This window comes from Phaethon aethereus (assembly GCF_964289735.1).
Source record: "Phaethon aethereus genome assembly, chromosome: 2".
Taxonomy (NCBI): domain Eukaryota; kingdom Metazoa; phylum Chordata; class Aves; order Phaethontiformes; family Phaethontidae; genus Phaethon; species Phaethon aethereus.
The window spans coordinates 12,815,788-12,842,848 of NC_138582.1; the positions used below are offsets into that span (position 1 = coordinate 12,815,788).

Consider the following 27,061-nt stretch of genomic DNA (forward strand, 5'->3'; position numbering starts at 1 on the left):
TTTGAAGCTCCACTGAGCTTTATTTTCCTCCTTCCTCCTCAATATCCTAACTTCACAATGAGAATACCTCAACTGAAAAACTGTAAGACTGAGACGTTCTCCCTTTCCTCTTTCTTTGCTTTCTTTTCCTTGGACTGTTCTTCACCTGTTGTCCTTTGATCACACTTGAAGTTTAAGCTGTAAGCTCATGGCACAAGAATGGAATTTCTCCATCCTCTATCTTTTAGATCTGTCCAAATAGCTTGCAAAAGATATAATGGCAGGTAAAATTGTCCTGAGCTGGCAGAGGCAGTCCTTGCATTTTCACTGCTCAGACTTTTACAAGAAAAATAGTATGCATTATTTACACAATAAAAGAAGTGAATGAAAACTGTTAGCGAAATTAGTCATGTTTTATTACTAGAAAGCAAATTTTCCATAGGGTATAATCCATCTATTGAAGTTTTCAGAATTTCAGACACAGGCAAGCTGTAGCATCTATCTCTACACTTCTTACTCCTCTGAAATTTATAAAACATTTCTGATGAGTTCAAATATGGTCACAAGACATGAGATTTTATACAGTTCTGTGTTGCACAAATGAATTACCATAGAGTCAAGAAATACAGGAACTGACTGAATTGAACTAAACACCACCGAAACAGAAAATCTATATACGCCAGGATGCAGTGCTGGTCATAGACTTGCTTTGCCTGAAAATGTCTCACCATCTGAGCAAGGTTCTGAGGTTTTTCATCACTCTTGCAAGAGAAGTAAAGGGGGAAAAAATTAATGTATTTTAAGACGGCATTTTATTAGGTAATGTGATTGACAGCAACATCAAGGGAACGGAATCAGCATCTAGAAGCTCTCTTCCTGGCCTATATGTTCTTACGAACAGTAAAAATGCCATGCTGGTAGCTGTCAATGTGCTCACTTAAGAGAGAATTATCTCATGACAGTAACAATAAATTACCCAAAGTATTATTCCTAAGTGTATAATAATAATAAAAAAATATTTCTATGCAACACTCCATTTCCTTTCTGGATTTTATATACTCAGTGCTGATCTGAAAGCCAGGCTGATATAAAAGCAAGAATTACACCTTGCAAAGACTTTTGCAATGGAATAAAATTTAGATCTTTTAAAAACACATGTACAGATCAGATGAGTGACACAGAAGGACATAAAAAGAGTTTACCCTCACATATTCACTGATTGGAAGGGCAGATATTTACAACAGCAGAGACCCACACCTGATGCTCTTTTCTGATTTACACACCTCCCTGTGCCTGTACCATAGGGCTAAAGGGTCAGTGTCTCTCAGTATTTCCTTCTGCAGTTGTTCCCATTTTTATATATAGTTAAATACACATTGAAAGAGAGAAAGAGAGAGATTGATTCCAGAGCTACAGGTCAATCACCGAGTAGGCCCAGAGTCAGTCAGGTTCTGATCTTAAATCGCTGAGACTGAAACCCAGGTCTCCTGCACTCCAGGTTACTCACAATGGAGAAGGGCTGTTTGAGGGAGTGGTTTGATTCCTCTTTCATTTTGACTACGAATTCCACATCAGAGCTGTAAATGCCAAAGGAAGAAACTTCTTATTTTGATCAATCACATTAGAAAGGCAATCATTTCATCAACAAAACCTTCACCAGATCCACTGGCAATTGATGTTCTTCATTAGTCCACTAACAGAATTATTGTTAACGCAAGCTTCTGTCCGTTATCCTACCAATATAGCTAATTTTTGACCTGGAAAAATTGCCCCAGATTGCAAAAGAAAAGTTCTGATGGTTTTATTCATTCTAGAGTTGGTCCTTTTTTGCAAACTAGCAAGTACACTGGCTGTGATGGTAATTTTGCAACTTGGATATTCATCTTAGGTACTGTATAGCTCCCATTGCTGTAGTATTTGAGCATCCCATTTACCTAGTTTGTTTCTCTAGCTTCTTTCTGTTTCCAGTAACTCTGTGAAATAGAGGGTTTGTATGTCAGACATAATCATCCTCATGTTAGCTCATTCCATTTCATTCCCAGGCCCTGATCTCCTAATCCTTCAAAACTACAAGTGGGGTAGCTCACTTCTGAGCAAGCCAACTAGTTCCTTCCAGAAAATATCCTGACAGGACAGTCCAAAAAGGACAAAACCATGCCAAGTTTCTCTCAAGGGTTGTCCTTCATCCCTACCCAAAAGTCAGATCTCATTCACACAAATGCCTCTAAACATATTCATGTCACTCCTCAGGGGCTGCAATTTGCTCCCTCAACATCATGCCATGAAAACATTACTCTGTCAGACTAAAACACAGTTATGTTGTTATTTCCAGCTCTTTGAACTGAAAAAATCACAAAAAATAATGATGTTTTCACGCAACAAGAGAAGCAGGGCAATTGAGTGTTTTGCAGTGCAGAGTGGACATGGCTGCTTTGCTCCATAGGGTGTATGAGCCAGTCCACGTTCACTAGTTTCTCTTTGCACACCCACAAACACAATATACATATAGATGAATTTCAGACATAGGTGTAAGGTTCAGACCCACAAAGATTTTAGGCACCTAAGTCCCAGTGATCTGTTCTGAACCAAAATGACTTGCTCTTATACAAGAAGACTATAACAAAGCAAAGAACTAAAGAGAGCTCTCCTAAACTCCAAGTGACCTTCCTAACTGCTAGATCACCTTTCATTTCTTTACTAGTCAAAGGACTGTCTAGAAGGAATTTTACATAAATGAAAAGTGCATATCCCACACACACCACTGAACTGTCATAACACTAATCCCACTTGCAGTTAGAATTGTCAACTTTTGTGCTGAAGTTGTTTTCCCATAATTGGTCAGTAAAGGGATTTAAAATTGTTATGTTATGTTAAAAATACAGAGAAAAAATACACTAATATTATTTTTCAGCTGATCCTCTGCCAACACAGCTAAGTATAAGATGAAAATAGACCAACTAAGAAGTTGTGTACAATTGAAGAGAAACCTAGATCTGCAAATGAGTTATGTGACTCCACACAAGTAACTTCAACTATTTACTCAAGTTTCACCTCTGTTATATGGTGAGGAATAAAATTAACTCGCCTACCTCAGTGTAATGTTGTGAGGATTAATTGGATGAAACTTGTCAAGCATTATACTACACAGTGTCTTGTTGCAGCTTGTTTTCTTATCCTACTAAAAGCAAATCAAAGACTTTAGTCCTTCCTGGAATTTCCAGATAGACTGTTTTACGAATTTAAAGAGAATTCCTTTCACAGTGTCATTTTTTCTATCCCAAACTGCATCTAAAATAACCATTTTTTTCATCATTGTTTCTCAGCATATGCATGGCTTAAAATAAATGTATCAACAGGGCATAATGGTGTCTACTTGAACATTAAATACCAAACTTAAAAGTTTTTCCTTTCAAAATATTTGCTTATTGATAACGATGATGAATCTGTCCTAGCAAAATGTTAAATGATGATACATACTTTTTCCTTTCAAAACCTCCTTCAGTGGAGGGGGCAAGGAAGAGCTTTACAACTACAGTGTTGCTCCTTTCCAAACTACATTACAATGACTGGTTTCCTATCACAAATAGTTGCCTAAACTACTACTGCACCTCATAATTATTTGTCGCCTATCAAAAAAATATTATCTTTCCTACATTTGCCAAATTCACTCCTTAAATTGTTTGGCATAACCAGCAATAATGTCATTCACTCAAATCGTAGGACTTTCTACAAAATGACTACTGAAGCATGCATCTGTTGGGCATTCGTACAGACCGCAGTTATCAAGGATTCCAAAGTGCGTGTTATCAGCTGCTATAAAAGGGCTATGAAACCTGTCATCCTTTGTGCACCAAATGTGAAACTAAATAACCTTCAGCAAATACAGCAGTGGCAGCTAGGGTCACAGGAGTAGAGATTATACCTTCTGATTAGCTCTTTTCAGAGCGTATCAGAAACTTAAACTGATGCACAGAGATTAAAGACAGCTCTTTCATTTTGCAAAGCAAAATTCTCATACTCTGTGCCAGAAGATGCCTTTGATATATATATACTGGCATGAAATAAAAAGACTTGGTAATACGACTTTAAACAGAAGGTGGGATTTTACATTTACGGAAGATACAAAATGCAAAGTTACAGTTCCTGCAGTAATCATGACTTAGTTCCTATGGGCTCAGTCCTGCAAGGTTCTGTACTGTGGTTACACTCCAATAAGGAAGTGAAACATGCCAGCAATCTCACTCATTTCAAAGGATCTACACATGCAATTTAATTTCAGCAATTTGCTTAAGCATTTCACTTAATCAAAAGATCACTAAGCATTCTGCAGATCCAGGACCCTTATGTGTAAGGAGAGCATCAGCCATGTAGGGTTAAGGCCACAAAAATTTTTTCCTTACAGACCACACATGCAATTATTTAGAATTTTCTGATATTACCAGATTCAGTGAGCATCCTTTCAAGTGCTCAATTGTTTGGAAAAGATAATGTAGTAATTTTGGGGTATAAGAAATGGTTTAAAAACATTTTTTAAAAATTAATCACCCTTCTTTTCTACTGACTACATTCTAAGCAGGTTTGAGTAGAAAAATGAAAATGTTTTCCATTAAAAATAAGAAGTGAGAATTTAGGAACATAAGATAGATAGTTCTGAAAGCAGACTTCAGAAAAATCACTTGCCGTTCACATAAAGCCTGTCTGACAGTGTTTTGACACATATCATCGGAGGTGGAGATTTTGCATAAATTCCAGCTAAAGTAGCTGCATAATAAAGGCTCACAGATTGAGGGAAAATGACTGCAAACTGAAAGATGAGCAGAACAGAAACTGCGCTGAGGCACGATATCATCCTTGCTGCCACAGAGATGCACTTTCCCAATTTCATTTCTGCACCTTAGCTGCTGCTAAAGTTCAAAGCCAAGGTGGTTTCCTTCCTAAAGACCTGCGTAGAGAAGAGGACAATCTGAAGGTGATACAATGCCTTTCTCCTCCCCGAGTATTAGAGCTACCTACCGCACTGCGTGTCACCTGCCAGGGAACAACCATGCAGCTCCCTTTCATCCCTGTGGCAGTAAGTATCAAGAGAGAAAACATACTAGCTTTCTTAATTTTCTGTTAAAACAAGGTTATATTTAACTGCTTCACACTCTGCACCATACCTAAAAACTTGTGTCAAAGTTCTTCTCCTTCATATCCTGTTTAATTTCTAAAGTAGCAAGGCAACGTGAGAATATAACGCTTTCTTGTTCAGCTATTCTAGAACACAAATGCCAAACTCTGCATAAAAGAGATGTAATGATTAATGTAACTCATCATGGAAGGCAAATAATTTTAGCATCTACCCCATCTGCTCCTTTGAGATAGAAAAGGCTGGGGCAAAAGAAAACTTGGGGAAAGCTCCTCTGAGAAAATTTGGCTGGAGTTCTGGTATTTTATCTGATTTAGCAATAAAACCAAATACCGGGAAAGAGCTAAAAATTGGAACTGTGCTGTATATGTGTGCTTGAAACAGGCCAGGAGTTATGCACTAAGTTATGTCCAAACCTGGCAAAACTGACAGTAGAAGACAAGACATTAACCAGCTAGCTGTTGATGAAGTTATTGATATTATGTAACTCACATCAAGTAGTTTTAAAGTGTATCCCAAAATTTGCAGACACGTTGTAATATGCTGTATTATGGGACCTGTATTGTAGGACTCATGCTTTTGAAATGACAACTTATACAGGAGAAGCTAAAGAATACGTAGATGACTTAAGCATGGATGCTGTATACTTAACAGAGTGACCTTAATATTCTCTTTATAAAAGAAAAATAAAGCAACATGTACACACGGTGTGCTATAAGGTAAATCACCAGTTTATTGAAACTAGTGGATGTCTTCTACAGATTTCATCAATCTTCATTTCAGCTCATATTGCAACCCAGAAATTCCTGAGCCCACTCTTTCTCTACAGTAACACTACCTTCTGTGTGGCATATGTGGTATTTCAGATAACATTGACAGTGCTCAATTATACATCTCAGCATAGTAATTTACTACGTAGAGCCCAACAATGAGAAGAGGCTTTTTGTAACACAGAATTAGAATCACGGAATCATTAAGATTGGAAAAGACCTTTACGATCATCAAGTCCAACCATCAAGCCCACTAAGATGGAGTACCAGATGGAGTACACATGTCAGTTTAGCCTCTCACAAAGATGTTAAGACCAGAGGCCCTGATCCTATAAGAATGTGGGTATCTGTCATTTTTACGCTTGTGAATAAATTTGTGATATTCAATTCAGGGTGTCTTTTTAAAGGCTAGCTATGAGTGAGAAAAACACACAAAAGAAGAGAGGGGGGGATAAGAGTAACAGCAAGAAGATCACGTAACTACAACAAATAGAGAAACTGAACAGTTTTACTAGCTCCAGGTCACTGTAGCATATAGATAGAGCAAATTTACAAATGTGAATATGAATAGACACCACTGATCTTCAGTCACTCATTATTACTCAAGAATTTCTTGGAGCCTTCCTGGTAAAAGAGCCTTTTGAAGAGGAAAGTAAAGTAGGAAAGTGACTTTACGATGGTTCAACAGATTATTTAGACATAATAGACAACATTGATGCATGTTTAAGGCAGCAGAATTGTGCTTGCTTTGAAACATTTTATTTTGAATTTTCCAGCTCTTTCCTATCTGCAGACCTGAGGTGACATTTGTCACCTCAGACTGTTTATTTGAATACACAATCATTATATTGCATCCAAGACTGTGAAAGCTAACTCACGATTTTCCATTCGACCTTTTAAATTGCATTAAATGCTGCAATAGGAGCAAATGTGATAGATTTACCCCATCAAAAACATTATGAATCCTATAAAACCCAAGCTGACCCAACTGATCAACAGTCCACGCACTGAACACAGCAGTCCACCCAACACAATCATGCATTTTGGTTTTGGTACAGCCTGACCTCTATGCACAACCAAAACAAAAGTCCAAGTGGCTAATAAGACAAAACTGCATTGCAGACAGTAGTAGCAGAATGATGTTCTTGGGGTTTTTTTTTGTTTGGTCGTTGGTTTTTAATTTTGGGGGTTTTTTTTTAAGAATTAAGCTTACTGTTCTTACTTAATTTGGGTGTTTTTCAACAGATTTGCCAGTTAGAACTCAGTCCCGTAGCCTGAGCTGAATGTATTACTAGGGCATACACCCCTTCCTCAGGCAATTACAGGGTGGAAAGTAATCCAAAGTCAGTTATCAAGATTTTATCTTCCCAGTTACAAACACCTGGAAATTAGGAATTACAACATAATGGTGGGGCAGTAATAATTTTATAGTTATGTAGGGAGTGAAAATTACACTGTTTTGTGGTCTACAACTTGGTATTTTCATTCTTAGAGTAGTGCCAAGAGCCTAGTAAACTCAGAGATCAGTGCTAATACTCATATAGAACCTTAAAAACCATAAAGATGGGAAACAACTATATTAAGACCTCAAGCTCTAATCCTAGGGAGTCTTGAGATATCAGATCTAAAATTCACCTTGTCAAGCATGTCCTCACACTTCATAAATCTCTATAGGGAAGTAAGCCAAAGTCCAGCGAAGTCAGTGGGAAAATTCTTTCCGCTAGTTTCAATGGGTTTTGGATAGGGCTCCAAAAAAAAAAACTCAAGGAGAGCTACAGGAGAGTATCCAGAATATCATTTTCCAATGGTATAAATCATTAATCTATGACTCCTGAAGTTCCTGAGATACCAGTTTATGTTGAAATCAAAATGTAAGGTGGGAGGGAATAGGTACAGGGGTCAAGGGACAGCAAGCAGAATAATATGATTTCAAAACATAAACGTGATTGGGGAAGAACTGCACAAACAGTGTTAGGGCCCATGAACTTTCCCGGCAACAGTAATGAGAGTGATATTTTAATGGCTGCTATATGTGCAGGGTAATAAAAGCATACAATTTTGTGGTGTTGCACAAATATTAGACCTCTTGACTCTCCAACTTTTCTGGTAATTCAAGCACAAATAAGTTCAAATTTTTTACACTTGATAAATCACATGAATTAAAAAAAACATTCTAATCAGTTGCAGTGATACATGGTGCGTGCATAGAAGCTGTAAAACTGAGAATACACATAGTAAGCATTTTCCAACAATACAGTTCTACGATTAAAGCAAAGGTCGTCTTAGAGTTGCAACACGTCCTACATTGTGAAACAGGAACAATTTGTTTAAGTGACAAATGAAAACAGCTTACCTAATCCTTTTAGAAGATCCTATCAATTAAGAAAAAAAATGAAAAAGTCTTCAAATGAAAAAGCCCACCTTACAAAAAAAAGATGTGAAACAACATTTTCATAATATTTGTATTCAAACAAGGCAGGAACTGTAGGAGTCTAAATAAAACTACCAAGGTAATTACACTGGCTTTTTTCTACACAGTTGTAAATTTAAATAAGTTTTTAAGTAAGAACACTCACCTTAGTTTGAGCAATAACTGGCAGTTCTATATTTTAGGGCAGTTAAGTCACATCTTACTATTTAGCATTCAAAGAATTTTTTTTTTTTAAATAAGACTTACATTGTTTTCTCATCTCTTTAAGTTGATCCTTAAAATATATATATTTTTCATTCCTTTGCAAATCTGAGTCACTGTTCTTGCTCTCCAGTGTAGTAAATTTTTCTTTTACTAAATATTTTAAATCTGGTATATTCTCTGGTTTTTCTCGTTTTATCTGTAAGGAATCAGAAATAGCATGTTATTCATTATGACACATTTTAATACAAAGCAAGACATCCAGCAAAAATTCATGAACATAATCTCAGTTTCTTTTGACTACAGCTAGGTTTCCTGCTCTGAAACCAAAACCTCCAGGTAATTATTTATTTCAGCAAAAGTAACTATGAAATGTAGAGATTAACTTCTCAGTGTCATTTAACTCAGTTCCTGTCTACAGGGTGTTTCTCACACTAACAACAGGGAAAAATGAACCTTCCAGTCAAATTTACTTCCGTGAGTAGTAAAGGTCAGCATGTTAACAGCCAGCGTAATACTGAACATGAATGAAACCAAAGAATATGACTCTGTCCAAAAAGTGAGAAAATGACTGAAAAACAGAAATAACTTTTTTAGGAGTTTTCTAAAAACCTCCCCTCTCTCACCATTTTTTAATCAACTTTAGAGAAGCTTATAACCTACATGCATGATTAGTGTGATAACACTAGCAAAAGCAGTACAGATAGCTAACCCAAAAGGAAACCACCACAATTTATTTGTGCTGTGTGAACAGAAGCATTATGCTCTACAGGCAGGCAAAAACAGTTTCTTGAAAAGCACTTGCTTACGGTAATTGCATCTGGAAGGATTTGAAGAATAAATGACTAGAAATAAAAGGGAAGTCATCACATAGGCAATATCAAGATATTCCAAGAATGCAAAAAGCACTTTGGGAACCTCCAAAAACCAATAATTAGAGTTTTCCCTTCTGTTTCTCAAGCCAACATTAAATTCCAGGGAACTGTACCTTTGACAAGTCTTCATAATAACTACCTTACAGGTGATGGGGACTGTGCTATGCAATGATGATCAGCAACAGCACAAACTCTGAAAGAAGGTGAACATCTGTCAAATCCTTAATGCTAAACATTTTCTGAACCAGACAAAGGCTATTTCTATCCCAAACATATGGCAAAACATGCCAATCTGAAAAAAAAGGAGGTAAGCACCATTTCTGCTGAGCCACTCTTCCCCTACTGCACCTCGCCAGACCACGGTACTATTCACTGTGGAAGACACGAAAAGAGTCTACTGAGAAAAAAATCGTCCACTGCATCAAATTGTTTACAGGTTCCAGAGTTTACAGAGACCTTGGAAATCCTGCAGAATACATTTTATTTCAGGAACCAAAGAAATAACAAATGTTCATATAAAATAAAGACTTTGCAGATACATAAAAAGCTACATAGCCAAGAAAACTTTCCTTTTAATCAAAGCAAAGCAATCCATAGAACTATTATTTCTTCCAAGAGTAAAGCCAGTTTGGCACATTTACTTTAGGCAGACATGAGTTGTGGCAAGAAGAAAAATAAGAAAAAACCCATGCATGGCCAGGTGATAGCATGCAGTTTTCAAAGGCACCTGGAGATAAAAGATCACCTACTACAACATCCAGCTGTGAATGGGGAAGACTTGGGAATACCTTGGTACCAAGGGAGCACAGTGACTACGAAAGACCAACAGCATGTCATCACAGATGCTCACACTGCTGCATAAGGCGAAGCAGTAGCATACAGTCCTTATCCTATGCAACTTCACAAAAGGAGCAACGGAAAACAGACCATCCTCTGCCCGGGGCAATCATACACACTCAAATCACAGACTTATGGAATAATTAAGGTTGGAAAAGACCTTTAAGATCATCAAGTCCAACCATCAACCCAGTACCACCATGCCCACTAAACCGTGTCCTGAAGCGCCATGTCCACATGCCTTTTGAACACTTCCAGTGATGGTGACTCCACCACCTCCCTGGGCAGCCTGTTCCAATGTTTGACCACTCTCTCAGTGAAGAATTTTTTCCTAATATCCAATCTAAATCTCCCCTGGTGCAACTTGAGGCCATTTCCTCTCGTCCTATCACTTGTTACTTGGGAGAAGAGACCAACACCCTCCTCACCACAACCCCCTTTCAGGTAGTTGTAGAGAGCACTAAGGTCTCCCCTCAGCCTCCCTCTTCTTTAGCATGCTATTTGCTAAAGGCAACATGAACAATTCCACCAGTTATCAAAAAAAAAAAAAAAAAAGTCTTTCACACCAGCTATATTCCCACTATCAGTACTTTACATTGTGAGGGTAGTCCAGCAATGCAGCACATATGACATAGGCTCAGACAACCATCTAATATAGAAACCTAAAGAGTCAGATGAGAGAGATGTTCAAAGAATGCTATTTCCTGTAGTTTAACTTCTTTCAGGTTTACAATTTAAATTCAGTTTCTGTTCACCTCCAGACAATTGCTTTCATTAAAGTGATTAGTAGAGACACCATTCCCAACCACACTCAATACTGTACCATCACATATGCCATTACTGAAATGCCAGGTAGACCTTCTGGAAGGTCAACACATCACAGGTGAATAATGAGGCATGTCCACCCACTATAATAACAAGTAAATACGTCTGCTGTGCACAAGCAATTTCTCTTTGGTGCTGCATATCCTGTTCCATGAAGAGGGTTGAGAATGGTCTAACCCAACAACATAAATGAAAACAAATGAAAGAAAATGCGACATCAGTCCTTGCTCCTCACTGTGGGACAGAATTGCAACATCTTAGACACTGCATCAGCACAATACCCTTACAGGTACATTACAGTTTTCTTTAGTGCTCACCCACCCCTACTCTACAGATTCATGATGGATTGTAGTGATGATGAGATTAGCAGAACAAAATGTATGTGGACAATACAAACACAGGATATGGCTATGGGACAGGGCAAAATTATCAATATTCAGGGCAACAAGCTGGGGTCATACTTCTTTTTGGTCTCAGTAGCATGTGAGATAAATGCTTACTAGCAAACCTGAAGTCATTGGGATGTTCCATCTGTCAGTAAAAGATACTTCACATGGGAACCATGAAAGACATGTCAAGCAAACAACTGTTCGTTTCATAGCACTGTCAGCCAAAACCAGCATGCTAAGTAACACCCTGCAGTCATTAGTCAATCCATTCAGAGTTACATTGATTTTGAAATGGGGTGGAGGCATACACACCCTACAAAGCATCCTGGAAATGACATATAACTATGAACTGGGAGTGTTCAAGACATATGGTGAAAAGAAGTATCAGTCACAACAGCTTGTTTACAGCAATAGAAAAAGCAAAAGCATCTGCTGTGACAGTCCCATAGCAGCGAAGAACCACGTGGGTATTTACATGGGAGTTCAGCAATAAGAGGGAGCACAGACATGTTATACATTATAATTAATGATACTCCACACATGATATACCAGCAGTGCTGATAGGAAGACACATTTAGAAACACTAAAAAAATAATTGTTTAGAAAAACGTAGCTGTGGTTTACCTATCAAAAGATACATTTGCTCATGGCAACACACCACACTACCTGGTCACAGCTGGTATTTGCGAAGAGGTTACTGCGTTTGATGGGCAATGCTTATGAAACAAGCTGGTTCGTGGCAGGCCTTCGACTTCTGCCAATATCTATCTGTAAGGATGAGCCTTCCTTCTGTAGATTCTTTCGTTAGTAGTGTGTCTGTTCCATGTGTAAACTGTTAGACTGTGCCTCCAAAAATCAGGCTTTTGAAAAGCCAGCATGCACAGCCTGAGGTAACAGGGTATTGTAAGGGGCAGTCTGGGGAATTTTTATTTCATCAATTACCATAACCACCAAATGGGAAATAAATTATCCTTTTCCAGACCAATCCCAGAACCAGTGAGGTCAAAGGTACCATAGACTAAAAATGGACCAGCTTGCGGTACTAGGCTGCATACAGTAAGGGATCAGTGTCTAAAAAGGCACTAATTACCATAACTCTGCATGCAGCATTGCAGCATTTAGCAATTTGTCCTTCCCAGTATTCTGTCCCAAAACACTTTATAAACATTAAAGAATTCAGCCTCAAATGCCCACTGTGACTTACGGACCATCAACTGTATTTTAGAAATGGGGAAACTGTGGCATGAAGAGATGAGTAACTTGGCCTAAGGTTGCACAAGGAGACTGTGGCAGAACCAAGAATAAATAAACTCCAGTCCTGTGCTTTGAGCACAAAGCCAGCCTTTTACCTTCTCCTTTAGCTGAGGGAAAGTTCAAATTAACATGTGCATTTGGTTCACTCTCTACAAAGAGGCCTGAAACAGCTTGTGGCTGCTTGGCAAACTTTGTGATAAAAGAGTGGCATTCTGCGTACCACAAAAATGCTCCACTGGACTTTGCATTGCAGTGGTTCAGCATGTGACGCTCCTCGGTTATTCTGCAGCCTTTTCTTTCTTCTCTCTCTAGCCCAAAAGTCCTCCAGCTGCGTATTTTTAACCTGCCACTGTTTCCAGGTATCCTTTCTCAGGGCTATCGTTTATGTCCCTTGGTTTTGGGGACTTTGCCAGTGCCATCCATTTTATTTATCAGAAATTTCTTGCTGTACCTGAACCATGTTGAGGTTTCCTCAAACCAGAGATGCAATCTGCAAAAGCACTACCTTTCCAAAGAATCCAGAATTCTCACCTTAATCTTTCAAACCACACTTTATTTGTTCCCTGTAATTTCATCCCTATAAAATACGGACTTTTAAAGTTTAATTTATGGGTATTATTGACATTTGGTATTTGTGAGGTAAAGGAACATTGCTGCTCACTAATGACCTTTTTAATGACCAAGTCAGCTGACATGGCAGAATTTCTTCATTTTCCAGATTCTTTGTTCTTTCATTTATGAAAGGGAAGGTGATTAGTCACTCAGTGCTAAAAAGCTCAGAGGTATGTAGTTACCTAGACATTTATATCCTTTTGGGACAACCCAAAATGGATACGCTGGTGTCTGCAGCTAACTCCAAACTCATTATAATTCAGCCTGTATTTACACAACAGCCATGTGCCTGTGCATATGCTTAAGGAACACTGATAGCAGCTGCAGCTTTTGCAGAAAAACTCAGTATCTTATAGCTCCTGCTGGGACAGAATTTCTTAATGTCTGTGAATTTAATATTGTAAAGGAACTCACTCAAGATTATTCAGACAGACAACTACAGGTACTCAGGACTTGGGGTGACTAGCCTAAGACATCCTAAAAACACCCAGTTTTCAGAACCTAGGTATCTCACACTTTCTGAATTGACATCACTTTAAAATGTTTCACCCAGACATGGACATATCTAAAACTACTTATTTCAGATAACAAATGCCAAGAATTGTCTGGCTATAGCAATAAGTACTGACACTGTCAAAACAGCCTCTCTGAGCATATCCATCAGATAAAAACAACTATTCTTCCTTTATTTACATCTGCTATGCAACAAAAGCAACCAAAAACGCACATCCCAGGCTCTTTTTTTTTTTTTTTAACGATTCCTACGTCCTATTACTTCATTCTTTCCTCACTAAATAATTTATTATTACAAATATGCAGCCTTTCAACATGCACATTTATTTTACCTCAGGGTAAGTCAAAGTTTGCTGTGATTATTTATTGTAACCAATTTTTTTCACTGAGAGGGAAAATAACATGGGAGCTAAGTAAATTTGCGGCTTGAGTCACCCATACACTTTGTGAATCATGTGAGAACCAACTCTCAGTGAGTCACCACTGTAACTGAATCAGGCTGCAAAATTTCAGCTCAACCTAAACAGCCATTTATTATTCTTCAATGGCTGGATTCAAACCCTTAGCGAATATCAGATCATTTGTTGATGCACAAATAAAACACAGCTCTTGGAAACATCTGCCGGGGCGGTCAAAAAGGATATCATCATTCAGCAGCAGGACCTGCACTAGTTTGAACACAGCTCTGCTGCAGTCAGAATTGCCTACGGGCCCACATCTGATTCCGGAGATTCAACACCTCTATACATCATGGCTGCGGGGCTGGGACTCCGGTTGAGCAACACCTTCGCAGACAATTGTGAAATGCCAAGAGAGGCATATTTAGAAGGGCTGACCCATACTTATGACACATACTGCCTATTAAACCAGGCCAGCACAACAGAAAATGACTGTCAGCACGTTTCAAATCTCCCAAAACTCTGCCAGAGTAACAGTCTGAAGCGTTGCCATGGTTCAAAAGCAGTGCGCCGATCTGGTGGTGGTAGCTGAGGTGTCTCCCATAATGAAATTGCTGGTAGCTTCCAGTTTCTTTTCCTGACTTTCAACGCAGCTGGAGATGTTTAACATATATAAAGAAAAAGTAAGCACAGAGGGGCACCCCGGTTACCCACTACGGTAGAGATAAGACTGTGAACACCTTTTTGTTCCTCTCCAAGACCCCTTCTGCGCTGCTTTGCAAAGTGCAAAGGGGTGAAAAGAAGCAATGAAAGGATCTTATTGAAACTACGTGCTACCACTAGTGTAAAATCAGCTCATAAAGACAGCAATAAATGTGAACATCAGAGGTGAGGTTTTCCCAAAGTACCAAAGAGAAGAAAGTTAATGGATATTTAGCACCTTCAGCATTTCTAAAAGCCCAACTGCCTGTGGTTTGCCATGAGGGTTGGACTAAATTTTCTTAATGATTTCAACTAAACAGAAGTCTGTCTTCATCTTGTTTCTCTGTAGGTTTACAATACATGAAGTATGAATACAACAAAGCAAAAATTTCTACATTTGGGAGACATTTATGAAAACACCTAAAAAATATGGTTCAAGATACAGTGGAGGAGCAGGTACATAAATCTGCTAATCCCTTCTTCTCTATGTACTTTAAAGTTGTACCACAAACAAAGTTTATATGCAAGCTAATTTTGGTACATGAGAGATATACAGCATCTCGTTCTAAGCAGTTTTGCCTGAGCACAGATTAAGGCCTATAACAGCAAAAATAACTATTCTTATAAAAATGTTCCTTTGTTTTAACAGCACGTTAGAAACAGTGAGGCAGATGGTGCACTGTTTTAGCAAGGTTGATTCAGCAAATGCATCAGGCTGTTGAACCAGTTTACCCAGTGCTGATTAATTCACATATTTAGAAAATACATTAACATGGATATTAGAGCTTTTTTTTTTCTTTAATATCCCACTCAAACTGATGGGAATTCAGACGTTGATTTCAGCGAGAGCAGAAGAAGGCCCTAAGGTGATTTCAGATTAACAACCTGTTTACTCTTGCATGGTTCTGCTTGGTTGACTGAGATCACTAAAACCGGTGTTTTCCATAGTGCAGAAAAAAAGGGCTAAATCCTAAACCAAGTACAATTCAGTGTTATCTTCACCAGCTCCTACAAAACACTGTTGATTTATGCCAGCTGTGAAGCTGATCCCTGTCTAAATACAAAGTGTGACTTATCCTTTAGAAACCTGCATACAGCATGTATTGTTAAAATCAGCTGATTTTCCAGAAGGATGTTTTCCATATTCCTTAGGTATACGTCCAGTGAAAGTCAAGCAGGCATTTTCAATTTTTACTCCTCTCTTTTTTTTTTTTTTCATTCATCTGATGAAATTCTTGTCCTCAAAAAGTTCTTCAGCACTGACAGCATTTCTTCTTCATACCCTCCAAAACAGCAATGTGAGTCATATTGTCATTTTTCATTGAGATTAAATGTAACCTTTACGCTTTGGGGAAAACAGCAGTAAGATTTCTTAAGTACAGACTCATGCTTTATTTGAATTGACATTAGTTGAAAAACATATATCCTGGCTGACACTTAACAGCCTAGATTCACCAAATTAATACATCTATATTAATATGTGGTGCGAGACGGCAATACTTCCATCAGTCAGCTCCACCTTTAAAACAGAACAGTGAATTCAGTGGTGGTGCAGAGCTGCACTAAGCAGAAAACACGAAAGTGCAACTGCAGTATGACCCCCAATTTCCTTATAAATTAGGAGTACCCACCTTACTTACACTGCAGTAGGTACAAAACACCTCACCTGTATGACAGTCCCAGTCTGTGCCCTGTAGCATAATTGCCTTTTACTTTGCAATTTATTGCAAATGCCTTAGAGACGAGTCTCTCCCTTGAGCCTTTCCACATACCACATTCTTCAATTATTATTAGTGATGTTTTCTTATCCAGCTTCCTATTGGGACAGCCCTCAATAGAGTTATTAGCCCCTAAATCCCAGGTCTTACTACCATTCTTACCCATCTTGATTCACCAGTTCTGGCTGACAGCTTGCACCTCTTCCCTTGTCTTGGCAAACACTATGTGCTTTCCTAGTACATGTACAAGCGATTCTTTTCTGTTGCACAGGACACACTGGAATGCTAACATACCCTTCTTGACGTATAGGTGTCCCAGGATATCTCAGTTCCCTAGTTTTTGTAGGCTCCCTGCAGGCAGTATATCATCTGAGAAAGAAGGATATTTCCAACTGCAATTGAAATTTTTCTCCTCTTTGCTTATAGGTCCAATCTTTGTTATTAATGCAGTTTCAGCAAAGCCTCAGAAACAGAACTGTATCATAAAATTAGCATTCAAAGGGCCTTTGCTCCTAGTATGCTAGATTAAGCTTCATATATATTCCTCTATAGCCACCAATTTTTGCAAAGACAACACATGCTGTGTAACAGGCTGGATTAATCTTGTCTACAATACCACCCTATGCATCCTTCCCACCAACTTCCCAAAATCCTTGGAGTCCATCCACACCTCTCCTGTTATCTATCAGACCATCAAGAGGCTGGTTCTTGCCAGTAGGTAACTGATGATTCCAGTCCCTGTCACTCTACCTGTTTGATTTTCGAAACAAATGCATTTACACTTTCTCTCTTCTTGTCATCCTGATGTGGGAAAGCTCCTCGTAAGCATTTGGGAATATATGTTTAAAACCTTCTTCATAATCCTTGTTTAAAATCATCTTCCTTTATTGTGATGCCCAGAAAGCCCTTCACGAGTGTCTGGCTGTTTCTGTGCTATGACAGCTGCGTGTGCTACACAACTGAGCCCAAATTCCTGATTCCAGAGCATCCATTTTTATACAGAGCCTCATAAAACTGGGTCATACGAAATTTGACAAAACCTGAACAGCTTTTTTATTATAGGTCATTACATTAGCTTCCACATCTTAGCTCAAAACCAGCTTGCTTCATATGCTCCACATTAAAGGAAACCTGAAAAACTGTGAACAATATAATAAGCTGTAATTAAACACAATACTAGCAATAGTAATACCTAACTGTAAGGTGGATACCGGATACAATCCGATAGCTGACTGTAGAATAGAAAGCACACAAGAAAAGTTTTTTAAAAGTCAGAGACATTTGTTTTGAAACTCTCTTGCGACTTACATGCAATGCCTTTTTTAAAATCTAAATGTAAATTATCAATCCAGGTTTAAAATTGTGACTAAAAATGAAGTCATATTCCAACTGTCCAGCCCAGATAGACTCCCCCATTACAAATAAACCCTTGATTTTTACATGTTGTTGGAAGTAATTAAAATCCAACTTTAATTTAAAACAGTTTTAAAATAGTTCATAGTTAAAATAACAATTTCTGTAAATGCGACTGGTGTGTGACAGCAGTATTAGTTTAATCATGTCTGCAAAATGTGACAGCAGGGTGAGAAGAAAGAGGAAAAAAACATGACAGTCCTCAACTGCAATTAAAAAGCTGAAGGAGACGGTTCTACCTGAGAGTCTGTCTGTATGGCAATAGGACAAAAAGGAGCACAAAGCAAAAGAATTCCCAAATCGAGTACTCTTCACATATACTGTTGAAATACTGTTTGTAAAAGCAAAATAAATTTAAAAGCTTAGCTTCACATTTAAATACATTTTTCATTTTCCAAATACACTGGCTCGGCTGACAAGAAAAAGCTATAGAGTAGTAATCTTGTTTGTCTCCATAAGAACTTACTCACACAGGAAGTCAAACCAGCATGAGTTTAGCCGTAATACTGAAAAAACTCAGTACTTTTTTGGCTATCAAAAACATTCCCATTATGCTGGCTGACAATCCCAGATGTTTAATGTTGTCCATGACTAGAAACTGTCACTTACTGTAAGATTTAAAAGCATAAGAAAGAAGTCATTTTCTTCTAAACTTATCATTCTATCCATGCAAGTTACTTCCCTTCTGTCATTTGCAAACTCAATAGATACATTTTTTCTTGTTCTGCAGTTTCTGCAATGCTATCAAATTTGTCTCCCCAAATTCTTTCAGGTTGCTAGCATAAACCATATGCCAGTCAACTCTCTTGAGCACACCTCCCCTGCCATTCAAACTTCTCCCTACATCGTCCTGAATTTACAGTCCTAGCTCTTACGGTTTTGAACTCATCCTTCCTTTTTCTCATATTACTTCGCTTTCCCTTTTTTAGCTTCTTTTGAAGTGCATCTCATCACCATTCATCATAATTTTTCAGTACTGCACTTTCCTTCTTTTAACTCTATCGAACTCGCTTTTCCTTCATTTCTCTGACTCATTCACTGTATATCACATGCTAAACTGATTCCTCTCTTATTACTAGCCCTAATTATGGGATGCCTCTATCCTTCCTTTTATATATTGCATTCTCACCAAACACCAGCTCCTGAGTCACTGGAAAAGGATTTAGGATGCAGACGCAGTGAGTGACTGCCTCTGCTCCATGCACAGGTCAGCAGTCTCACAGGAACAGTAGGTTTTGCTGACTTCTTCACAGGATATTGTAGTACGTGCTCTCCCACGTGTAGCCATTGATAGCTAGGAATATTTTGTCCTGAGAGCGCTAGTGCCGCACACTTCCCTCAAATGTCAGTGACCTCCTTAAGTCACCTCATTATAAAGTGAAAACACACCATCCAAAGAGGAACAGTATAACTTACCATAAGTAACTAAACCTTATAACTGCATCTCATGGTTCAACAGGGATCTTCTGTATGAGTACATGTCACAGCAAAATATTTAAATTTGACTTGACACTACTCTGTAGTTATTCACAGTCAGATGAACTTTCAGCTACTTCTCAGTCAATCACTTGCTATTTTGGTCAGTTCCCGTAGATTAACTATTATCAATCCCCATCATGATTGCTCCCCTTTGCTTTTGTCTTCTGTCATGCCATACACAGTCACATGACAATACTTCTTGCTTCTCTTGTTTCTCTTCTCCACCAACCTCACCAGCACATTCTCTTGTCCAAGGGACTTAAGCTCATCTCTACAAAATATAGGGCAGTTGATATCTGCCCTTGTTTCTCAAGTTCATAACAGACTCCTGTGATGAGCAATGAGGAATCTCAGCTTGTTATATGAAATACTACATGCAAAAGAACCCAAGAACAGGACAAACAACACCCTGAGGAAGTTATGGATTACAATCAGTAAACAGATGGATCATTAAATGGTCAACCGTTTCATTGTTCGTATGACAGAGAGAATGAGACATGCCTACTGCGAAGCTGGGTAACAAAACTGAAAAAAAAAAGAACAGACAACTCACTGGCAGAAGAAAAAAACCTCTTCTGCAGAGTCACTAACTCGAAATGGAATAATTAAAACTCCCACTTAAGAAGCTGCTGCTTTGAAGTGGAACTGCAGATCTCCATTTGCATGTTAGGAACGCTTGGGTCGATTTCCATGCTCCATCTGGGCAAGAGATTGCAGACGAGGATGACATGGCTCTGAATTAGGACAAATCAAATGGATGTGGACTCATGAAATCCTGTAGAGATAATTATGAGTCTCTCAAGGTGATGTAATTAGTATATTAGCATGGTTTCCTCCTTTAGCAATAAATACATTTTAACAATATGTAATGTTTTTATGTCTACTATTTAATATGTCAGCTGTGGTAAAAGTCCTTTGCACCCTTCTGTTTGGTCCGCCGGCACCATTTTAAGTCCCTACTTTGTGGCAGACGACCAGATGCACAAAAAGACTTAAGTTGTAGCAAAGATGCAAACTGTAGCGCTTAAGCTTCAGAGATTCCACTACCTAACGCATCCCCTCCCTAAATTAGACAGACTTTTCATAAAATGGATGGAGAAAGCCAATGTCAAAAAACAGGAATCACAAAAGCCAGCTAGCTAAGCAAAGACTGCCAGAGACAGGGAGTCCTGCTCCTCTAATGGCAATGGGTGCCTCCACCACAAACCCTTTCCTGGAGTCAGTTGCTTAAGCCAGGCAAATCTTTCTTCATAAACAGTGATGAGAGAAATCCACATACTATCAGATTTAATATCTCAGTGGTTAAAACAGTCATCAGTAAGGTGAGTGACCCGTTTTCAAATCTCTGCTCGTCCCATATTTGTTGTCCTAGCCCATAGGCTATTGGGTATTCAGGGGTAAGACATCTCAATCTCTCCTGTTTGAAGTTGTTCCACTTTGTATAACTAATTAAAAGATAATTGGAGCAAGTACTTGAACCTGACTCTCCCACATCCCAGGTTATTGACTAACCATTCAGCTGTGGATCAGTCTCCCATTTTGTTTCTGCAAGGTTCTTAGGTCATGTAGGCACTTTTGAAAATCCTATTCTCTGTATTTTACATACAAATATTCACAGAGCAGAAAGTCACATTCATTTCAAAATCACCACTACAAATGTCTCCCATTCTTCTCATGTGTAGTATCAGCGCTCTTGCTCAATGATGAAACCTAGGTGTTTTGTTTTGTTTGTTTGTTTGTTGTGGGGATTGTTGGAGGTTTTTTTCAAATCCTTTGTCACAATACAATGCATTTCTGCAACTACAAAACCAACTTTTTCTGTGCTTTTAGTTTTGATTCCTTGCTTAGAGACTGCAACGAGAAGCCTCAAACAGTATTCACAGGTAGCAGAATCAAGGGATATTGGTCTTTCACAATGATTGATGATCACTCTTTGGATTCCAAAAATATGGTATGGGCTTCAGAAAGCACATGATGTGATGAACAGCTCTCGGCCCTAACGTGTTTGCAAAGTAAATGATGGACCTGACACACAAGCAAAGATGCAATATAAACGACACATCAGGAGAAACACAGATTACAAATCCAGGATAATGAAGCACAAGTGAAAGCTTGTAAGGTATGTCAAAATAAGGACAGTCCGGTATAACAGCCATTTGTTCAAGGACTATAAGGGCATTGTGAGCTGATAAGAGAAAGATAGCAGACTAGGAAAGAAGTAGTTCAAGAAGTAGTACACATGACAAAGTAATTCAAGGAAAGCTGTTCAACTGGTCAACACAAGCAATAAATGTTTACATTTATTTTACAGTTATCCCATATAAAATGTCCAGATCCCTTTACTTCATTTCAGCTTAGATGTTCTATATGAGAGTTTAACAAAATAAAACAAAAGAAAAACACACCAAAAAAACGCACAAGAAAAGCAAGCATGCAGGGAACACTGATATGACCATGGCAAAACCTTCCCCACAAACAAAGCCTTAGTTTCAAAATGTGAAGTAACTACAGCCTGAGAATAGATGAGGGAAAATTTTAGAGATGTTGGGTAAACAGTGGCTTAGGAAAAATTAAGAGTCGAGCAACAGTATTGTGAAATGTTAAATGCAACAACATTACACAGCAAGCAGAGGAAGATCTGATTCAAAAAAACCAAAATTTTGGCCATGCAAAAACACACCGACTCATTTATGGTTTCCATAAATGTTTTTGCGATACAGCATCCTGTTAAGTCTTCAGCTTATAGGAGCTCTTCCCCATAGCAGAGGTTTGTGGTGATACAACACAGGCACAAGCCAACCCCCAGAACAAAAGGTTAAAGTCTTTTATGATATTTAATTTCTGTAGAGATTTAAACATTTAAATATGTCATTACAAAACAAAATGACTCAGTATAGATGTAATTCAGATGTACCAAAATGCATTAGTCATTCAATAAAACAGGCACCGAGGATTTACTAAAAATACTTTACAGAAAAAAATAACAACATATATTTACTTTACTGAATGGTTGTTGTGGAAAGCACATAAAACCAAATCCTGTATAAATCACCCTAATTTGCCTATCCCAAAATTAGGACTGCTAGTCCTAGTCCTAAAGCAGCATGGCTAACTCACGTCCAGTTTCCAACCCTTGTTTTGGACAACACTGCAAGAGGAAGCAATGTGTGACGTGATCACAAGGCAAGCAAACAGGGCAGGGAGCTAACTAACTAACTAACTAACCAACTAACCGGCAGCATGAGGAGCTCCCTGCCAAGGTGGAAGTCTCACTAGGGCCAGGGTTAACTTGCATCAGCTTCCTACTCATCTAGAGATGAGATGGTGCTCCTTAGCAAACACCAGCAACAAGGAGCCCTGCCATCAGGACACAAAACCAGAAGTAAAGCAGTTAATGTGGCAGCTGGATTGCAGGGAGCGTAAAGAAATCCCAGAGATGTCACCAACAGAAGCTGCTCCCAAATGGCAGTAACATAGCACACGTCACCAGTGCAGCCTTTCTGCTACTTTGGCACCCTCAGCCTCCATGGAGGTGGCTGGGGGTACATTCTGCCCATTCTGCCATCAAGGGCTTGGACTGCTCAGACACCCAGCGCTCCTCCGGGGCAGGGAGCTGGGGAAGTGCATTCTGACCGAGTCACTGCTATGCTCAGTGAGGAGCTGCCAGAGAGGTCAGCCGGCTTCACTGCATCAGGGGTGCTGCATAGGAGACCTGTAGTATCTTTGAAGAAATTTCTCCAAGACACAAGCTTAAGCCCCACTGGGGTAAGAATTAAGACACAAGCTTAAGCCCCACTGGGGTAAGAATTACCAGATGTCTGCTGGAAATACAACACAGCATAGAGGAAACCATCTAATAGGTTCCTGGAGTGTGCAGAAGATAACTTCCTGACACAGATGGTGAGGGACCCAACTAGGGAAGGAGCCCCGCTGGACCTGTTGTTCGTAAACACAGAGGACTTGCGGGTGATGTAATGGTTGGAGGCCATCTTGGGCATAGTAACCACAAAAGGATGAGCTTTTGATTCTCAGGGAAGTAAGGAGGAGGGTCAGCAGAACTGCCACCTTGGACTTCTGGAGGGCAGACTTTGGCCTGTTAAGGAGACTGGTTGACAGTGGCCCTTGGGAGGCAATCCTGAAGGGCAAAGGAGTCCAGGAAAGCTGGACATGCTTCAAGAAGGAAATCTTAAAGGCACATGAGCAGGTCATCCCCGTGTGCTGAAAAGATGACCCAGCAGGGAAGAAGACCAGCCTGGCTGAACAGAGAGCTTTGGCCGGAACTCAGGAAAAAAAGGCAAGTTTATGACATTTAGAAGAAGGGGCAGGCAACTCAGGAGGACTACAAGGATGTCATGAGGTTATGCAGGGAGAAAATTAGAAGGGCCGAAACCCAACTAGAACTTAATCTGGCTACTGCCATAAAAGACAATAAAAAATGTTTCTATAAATACATTAACAACAAAAGGAGAGCTAAGGAGAACCTCCATCCTTTATTGGATGTAGGAGGAAACATAGTGACAAAGGATGAGGAAAAGGCTGAGGTACGTAATGCCTTCTTTGCCTCAGTCTTTGATAGTAAGACCAGTTGTTCCTGGGTTACCCAGCCCCCTGAACTCAAAGACAGAGATGGGGAGCAGAATGAAGCCCCCATAATCCAAGCGGAAATGGTTAGTGACCTGCTACACCACTTAGACACTCAGAAGTCTATGGGGCCAGATAGGATCCACCCAAGGGTATTGAGAGAGCTGGCAGAAGTGCTCACCAAGCCACTTTCAATCATTTATCAGCAGTTCTGGATAACCAGGGAGGTCCCAGCTGACTGGAGGTTAGCAAATCTGACACCCATCTACAAGAAAGGCCAGAAGGATGATCTGGGGAACTACAGGCCTGTAAGTTTGACTTCAGTGCTAGGCAAGGTTATGGGGCAGATCATCCTGAGTGCCATCATCAGACAACCAGGTGATCAGGCCCAGTCAGCATGGGTTTGTGAAAGGCAGGTGCTGCTTGACTAACCTGATCTCCTTCTATGACCAGGTGACCCACTTGGTGGATAAAGAAAAGGCTTTGTACGTTGTCTGCCTGGACTTTAGTAAAGCTTTTGACACTGTTTCCCACAGCATTCTCCTGGAGAAACTGGCTACTCATGGCTTAGACAGGTGTACTCTTCACTGGGTAGAAAACTGGCTAGATAGCCAGGCCCAAATAGTTGTGGTGAACGTGGTGAAGGTTTACAGTTGGACTTGATGATCTTAAAGGTCTTTTCCAACCTAAACAACTCTATGATTCTAAGAAGAAAGGTATGACTGAAGGATAAGGAAGAGGATACAAACTTGCAGAGGAAGTTTGGAAGCTGTAATCCTGTGAATTCAGGTAACAGGAATAAAGCTCTGTTTCCTCCTCCAGCTGTGCCTAGCTAACAGTTTCAGGAACAGTAGGGCGTGTTCAGGGAGAAAATTCTGAGTGGGTATCTCAAGTCTTTGGATTAGTACCAGTACTAAAGAAAGCATTGGTGTTAGTGGCTGGTGACACTCCCCTGTGTGAAACAGAAGAATCCATCCCTATTATCCAGATGTATCTGTTGTTTGCCCAGAACCTACATCACTGATGTTGCAGAGAAATTACCCACATTCATCCAGCCTTCCAAATTCTACTTCTTGCTGCTAACCCTCATGGGACAGAAGTAACACAGCCAAGGGAAACTCTGAGCAGTTCAAATGGAACAGAGAGATCAGAGCAAACATGAGAAGGCAGAAATCCCAGTGGTGCTCTCTTCAGTCCTTCTAGTCAACGGAGGGGCCTGACTAGCAGATGTAACCAGCAGACTGATGCCTACTTGTACAGCTGCTGTCACCAGCCAGACTTTGGTTTCTTTGATTACAATGCCTCATTCAATGAGGTTGGACTGCCATGAAGATATGGAAGACACCTGACAAAGAAGTCACCTTCTCTCTGTGAAGAGACTTACTATTCTAAGTGAGGCTGGTTTTAAACTAAATTCACTGAGGAACAGGTACGTGGCCCAGAGGCAGGGGAAGGGAGGAGAAAATATGTGTGAGAAAAGGCCACAAGGGAAAGTTACACATTTCTTCTTGGAGGGAGGGCATGCAGAGGCTTACCTCAGGTGTCTGGACACTAACGCACAGAGCTTGGTCAACAAACAAGAAGAACTGGAAGTCTATGCATAGTAAGAGAGTTCTGACGTGATCAGGATCACAAAGATTAAAAGGGACAGCATCCATGACTGGAACAGTGTCATGGAGGTTGTTCAAGGAGAACCAGCAATGAAGAAGGTGGTCAGCTGCACTTTCTTACAAAGCGCCTCCTTGTCTGCACAGAGGTCCACTGTGAAACCAGAGATGTATCCGACAGGAATCTTCTGGTCAAAAGTAAAGGCAAAGGCAACATTGGCCATGCAGCAGTGGGGGCTTGTTACACACCACCTGTCCAAGGGGACGAAGTGGATAAGGCTGTATACAAACAACTATCAAAAGCAATCCAATTACCAGCCTTGGTCCTCATTAGGGATTCCAACCACGTGGGCACCATGGCATTGTGCAAGCAAGCCAGGATATTTCTAGACTACATTGGTGATAACCTTTAAATGCAAATGCTAGAGAGATCAAACAAAGGTAGTACTCTACATGACCTCTGTGCACAAACAAGAAAGAACAAGTGGCAAACGTGGCCACAGATACTAGCTTGGGAGCAGTGACCACAAGCGGATTGCATTCAGGATCCAGAATAAGATTGGGATGGCAAGCAGAAGAACCAGGACCCAGGATTTTATTTAAGTGGAGTTTGGGTTATTCAGGAGATGGCTTAGCAGAATCTACTTGGAAGTCAATGTACAAGGTGCTTAGGATAACTGGTGAATTTTTATAAAAAACTTATTGAGAACTCAGGAACAAATAATCCTGTTGTACAAGAAGACTGGAAATAACAGTATAAGACCCACTGGACTAAGCAAGGAGCTTCTTTATGAACTGCAATGCAAAAAGACAGCATACAGCAAACATGAACAGGCAAAAAGAAGGAGTACAAAAGCACTACCTTGGCACTTAGGGACAAAATTGCGAAAACCAAAGCACCTTTAGAATTAAAACAAGTGAGGGATATAAAAAGCAGCAAGAGGGAATTGGGTAACTTCAGAGGAAATGTGGGGATGTTACTGAATGGGGGAGACAACCTAGTGGTTGTGCGGATGGAAAAGGCTAAAGTACTCAATACTTTTTTGCCTCAAGCTTAACAGGCAAAGATTACACTTAGATTTCCCAGAGCGTGTTTGGTGTACCAAGATGGTTTGGGAAGGAACAGGCTAGGGACAACAAGTTAGGAATGAGTTAGAGCAGCTGGATGTATTCAAACCTGTGAGGACAGACAAGATTAATCTGGAAGTGCTGAAAGAGTTGGCTGATGTGACTCCCAAGAGTCCTGCCTGTTCTATCCAAAAAAAGCATGATCACTGGGGCAGGCTCCTGAAAACTGGAAAAACGCTAGCACTATGCCTGTCTTTCAAAAAAGCACAAGAAAAAGAACT

The 27,061-nt window shown here is 39.6% G+C and overlaps 1 protein-coding gene across 1 annotated transcript in view; it reads right to left on the reverse strand.

The window, feature by feature from the left end:
- The window catches only part of NSMCE2 (NSE2 (MMS21) homolog, SMC5-SMC6 complex SUMO ligase), a gene marked incomplete at its 5' end in the record, with an annotated part of 131,072 nt that overhangs the window by 61,441 nt on the left and 42,570 nt on the right, over positions 1-27,061 (reverse strand). Inside the window, one exon of the mRNA XM_082015425.1 lies at positions 8,555-8,708. Within this exon, the coding sequence (XP_081871551.1) occupies positions 8,555-8,708 (154 nt within the window). The remainder of the gene's footprint in view (positions 1-8,554; positions 8,709-27,061) is intronic.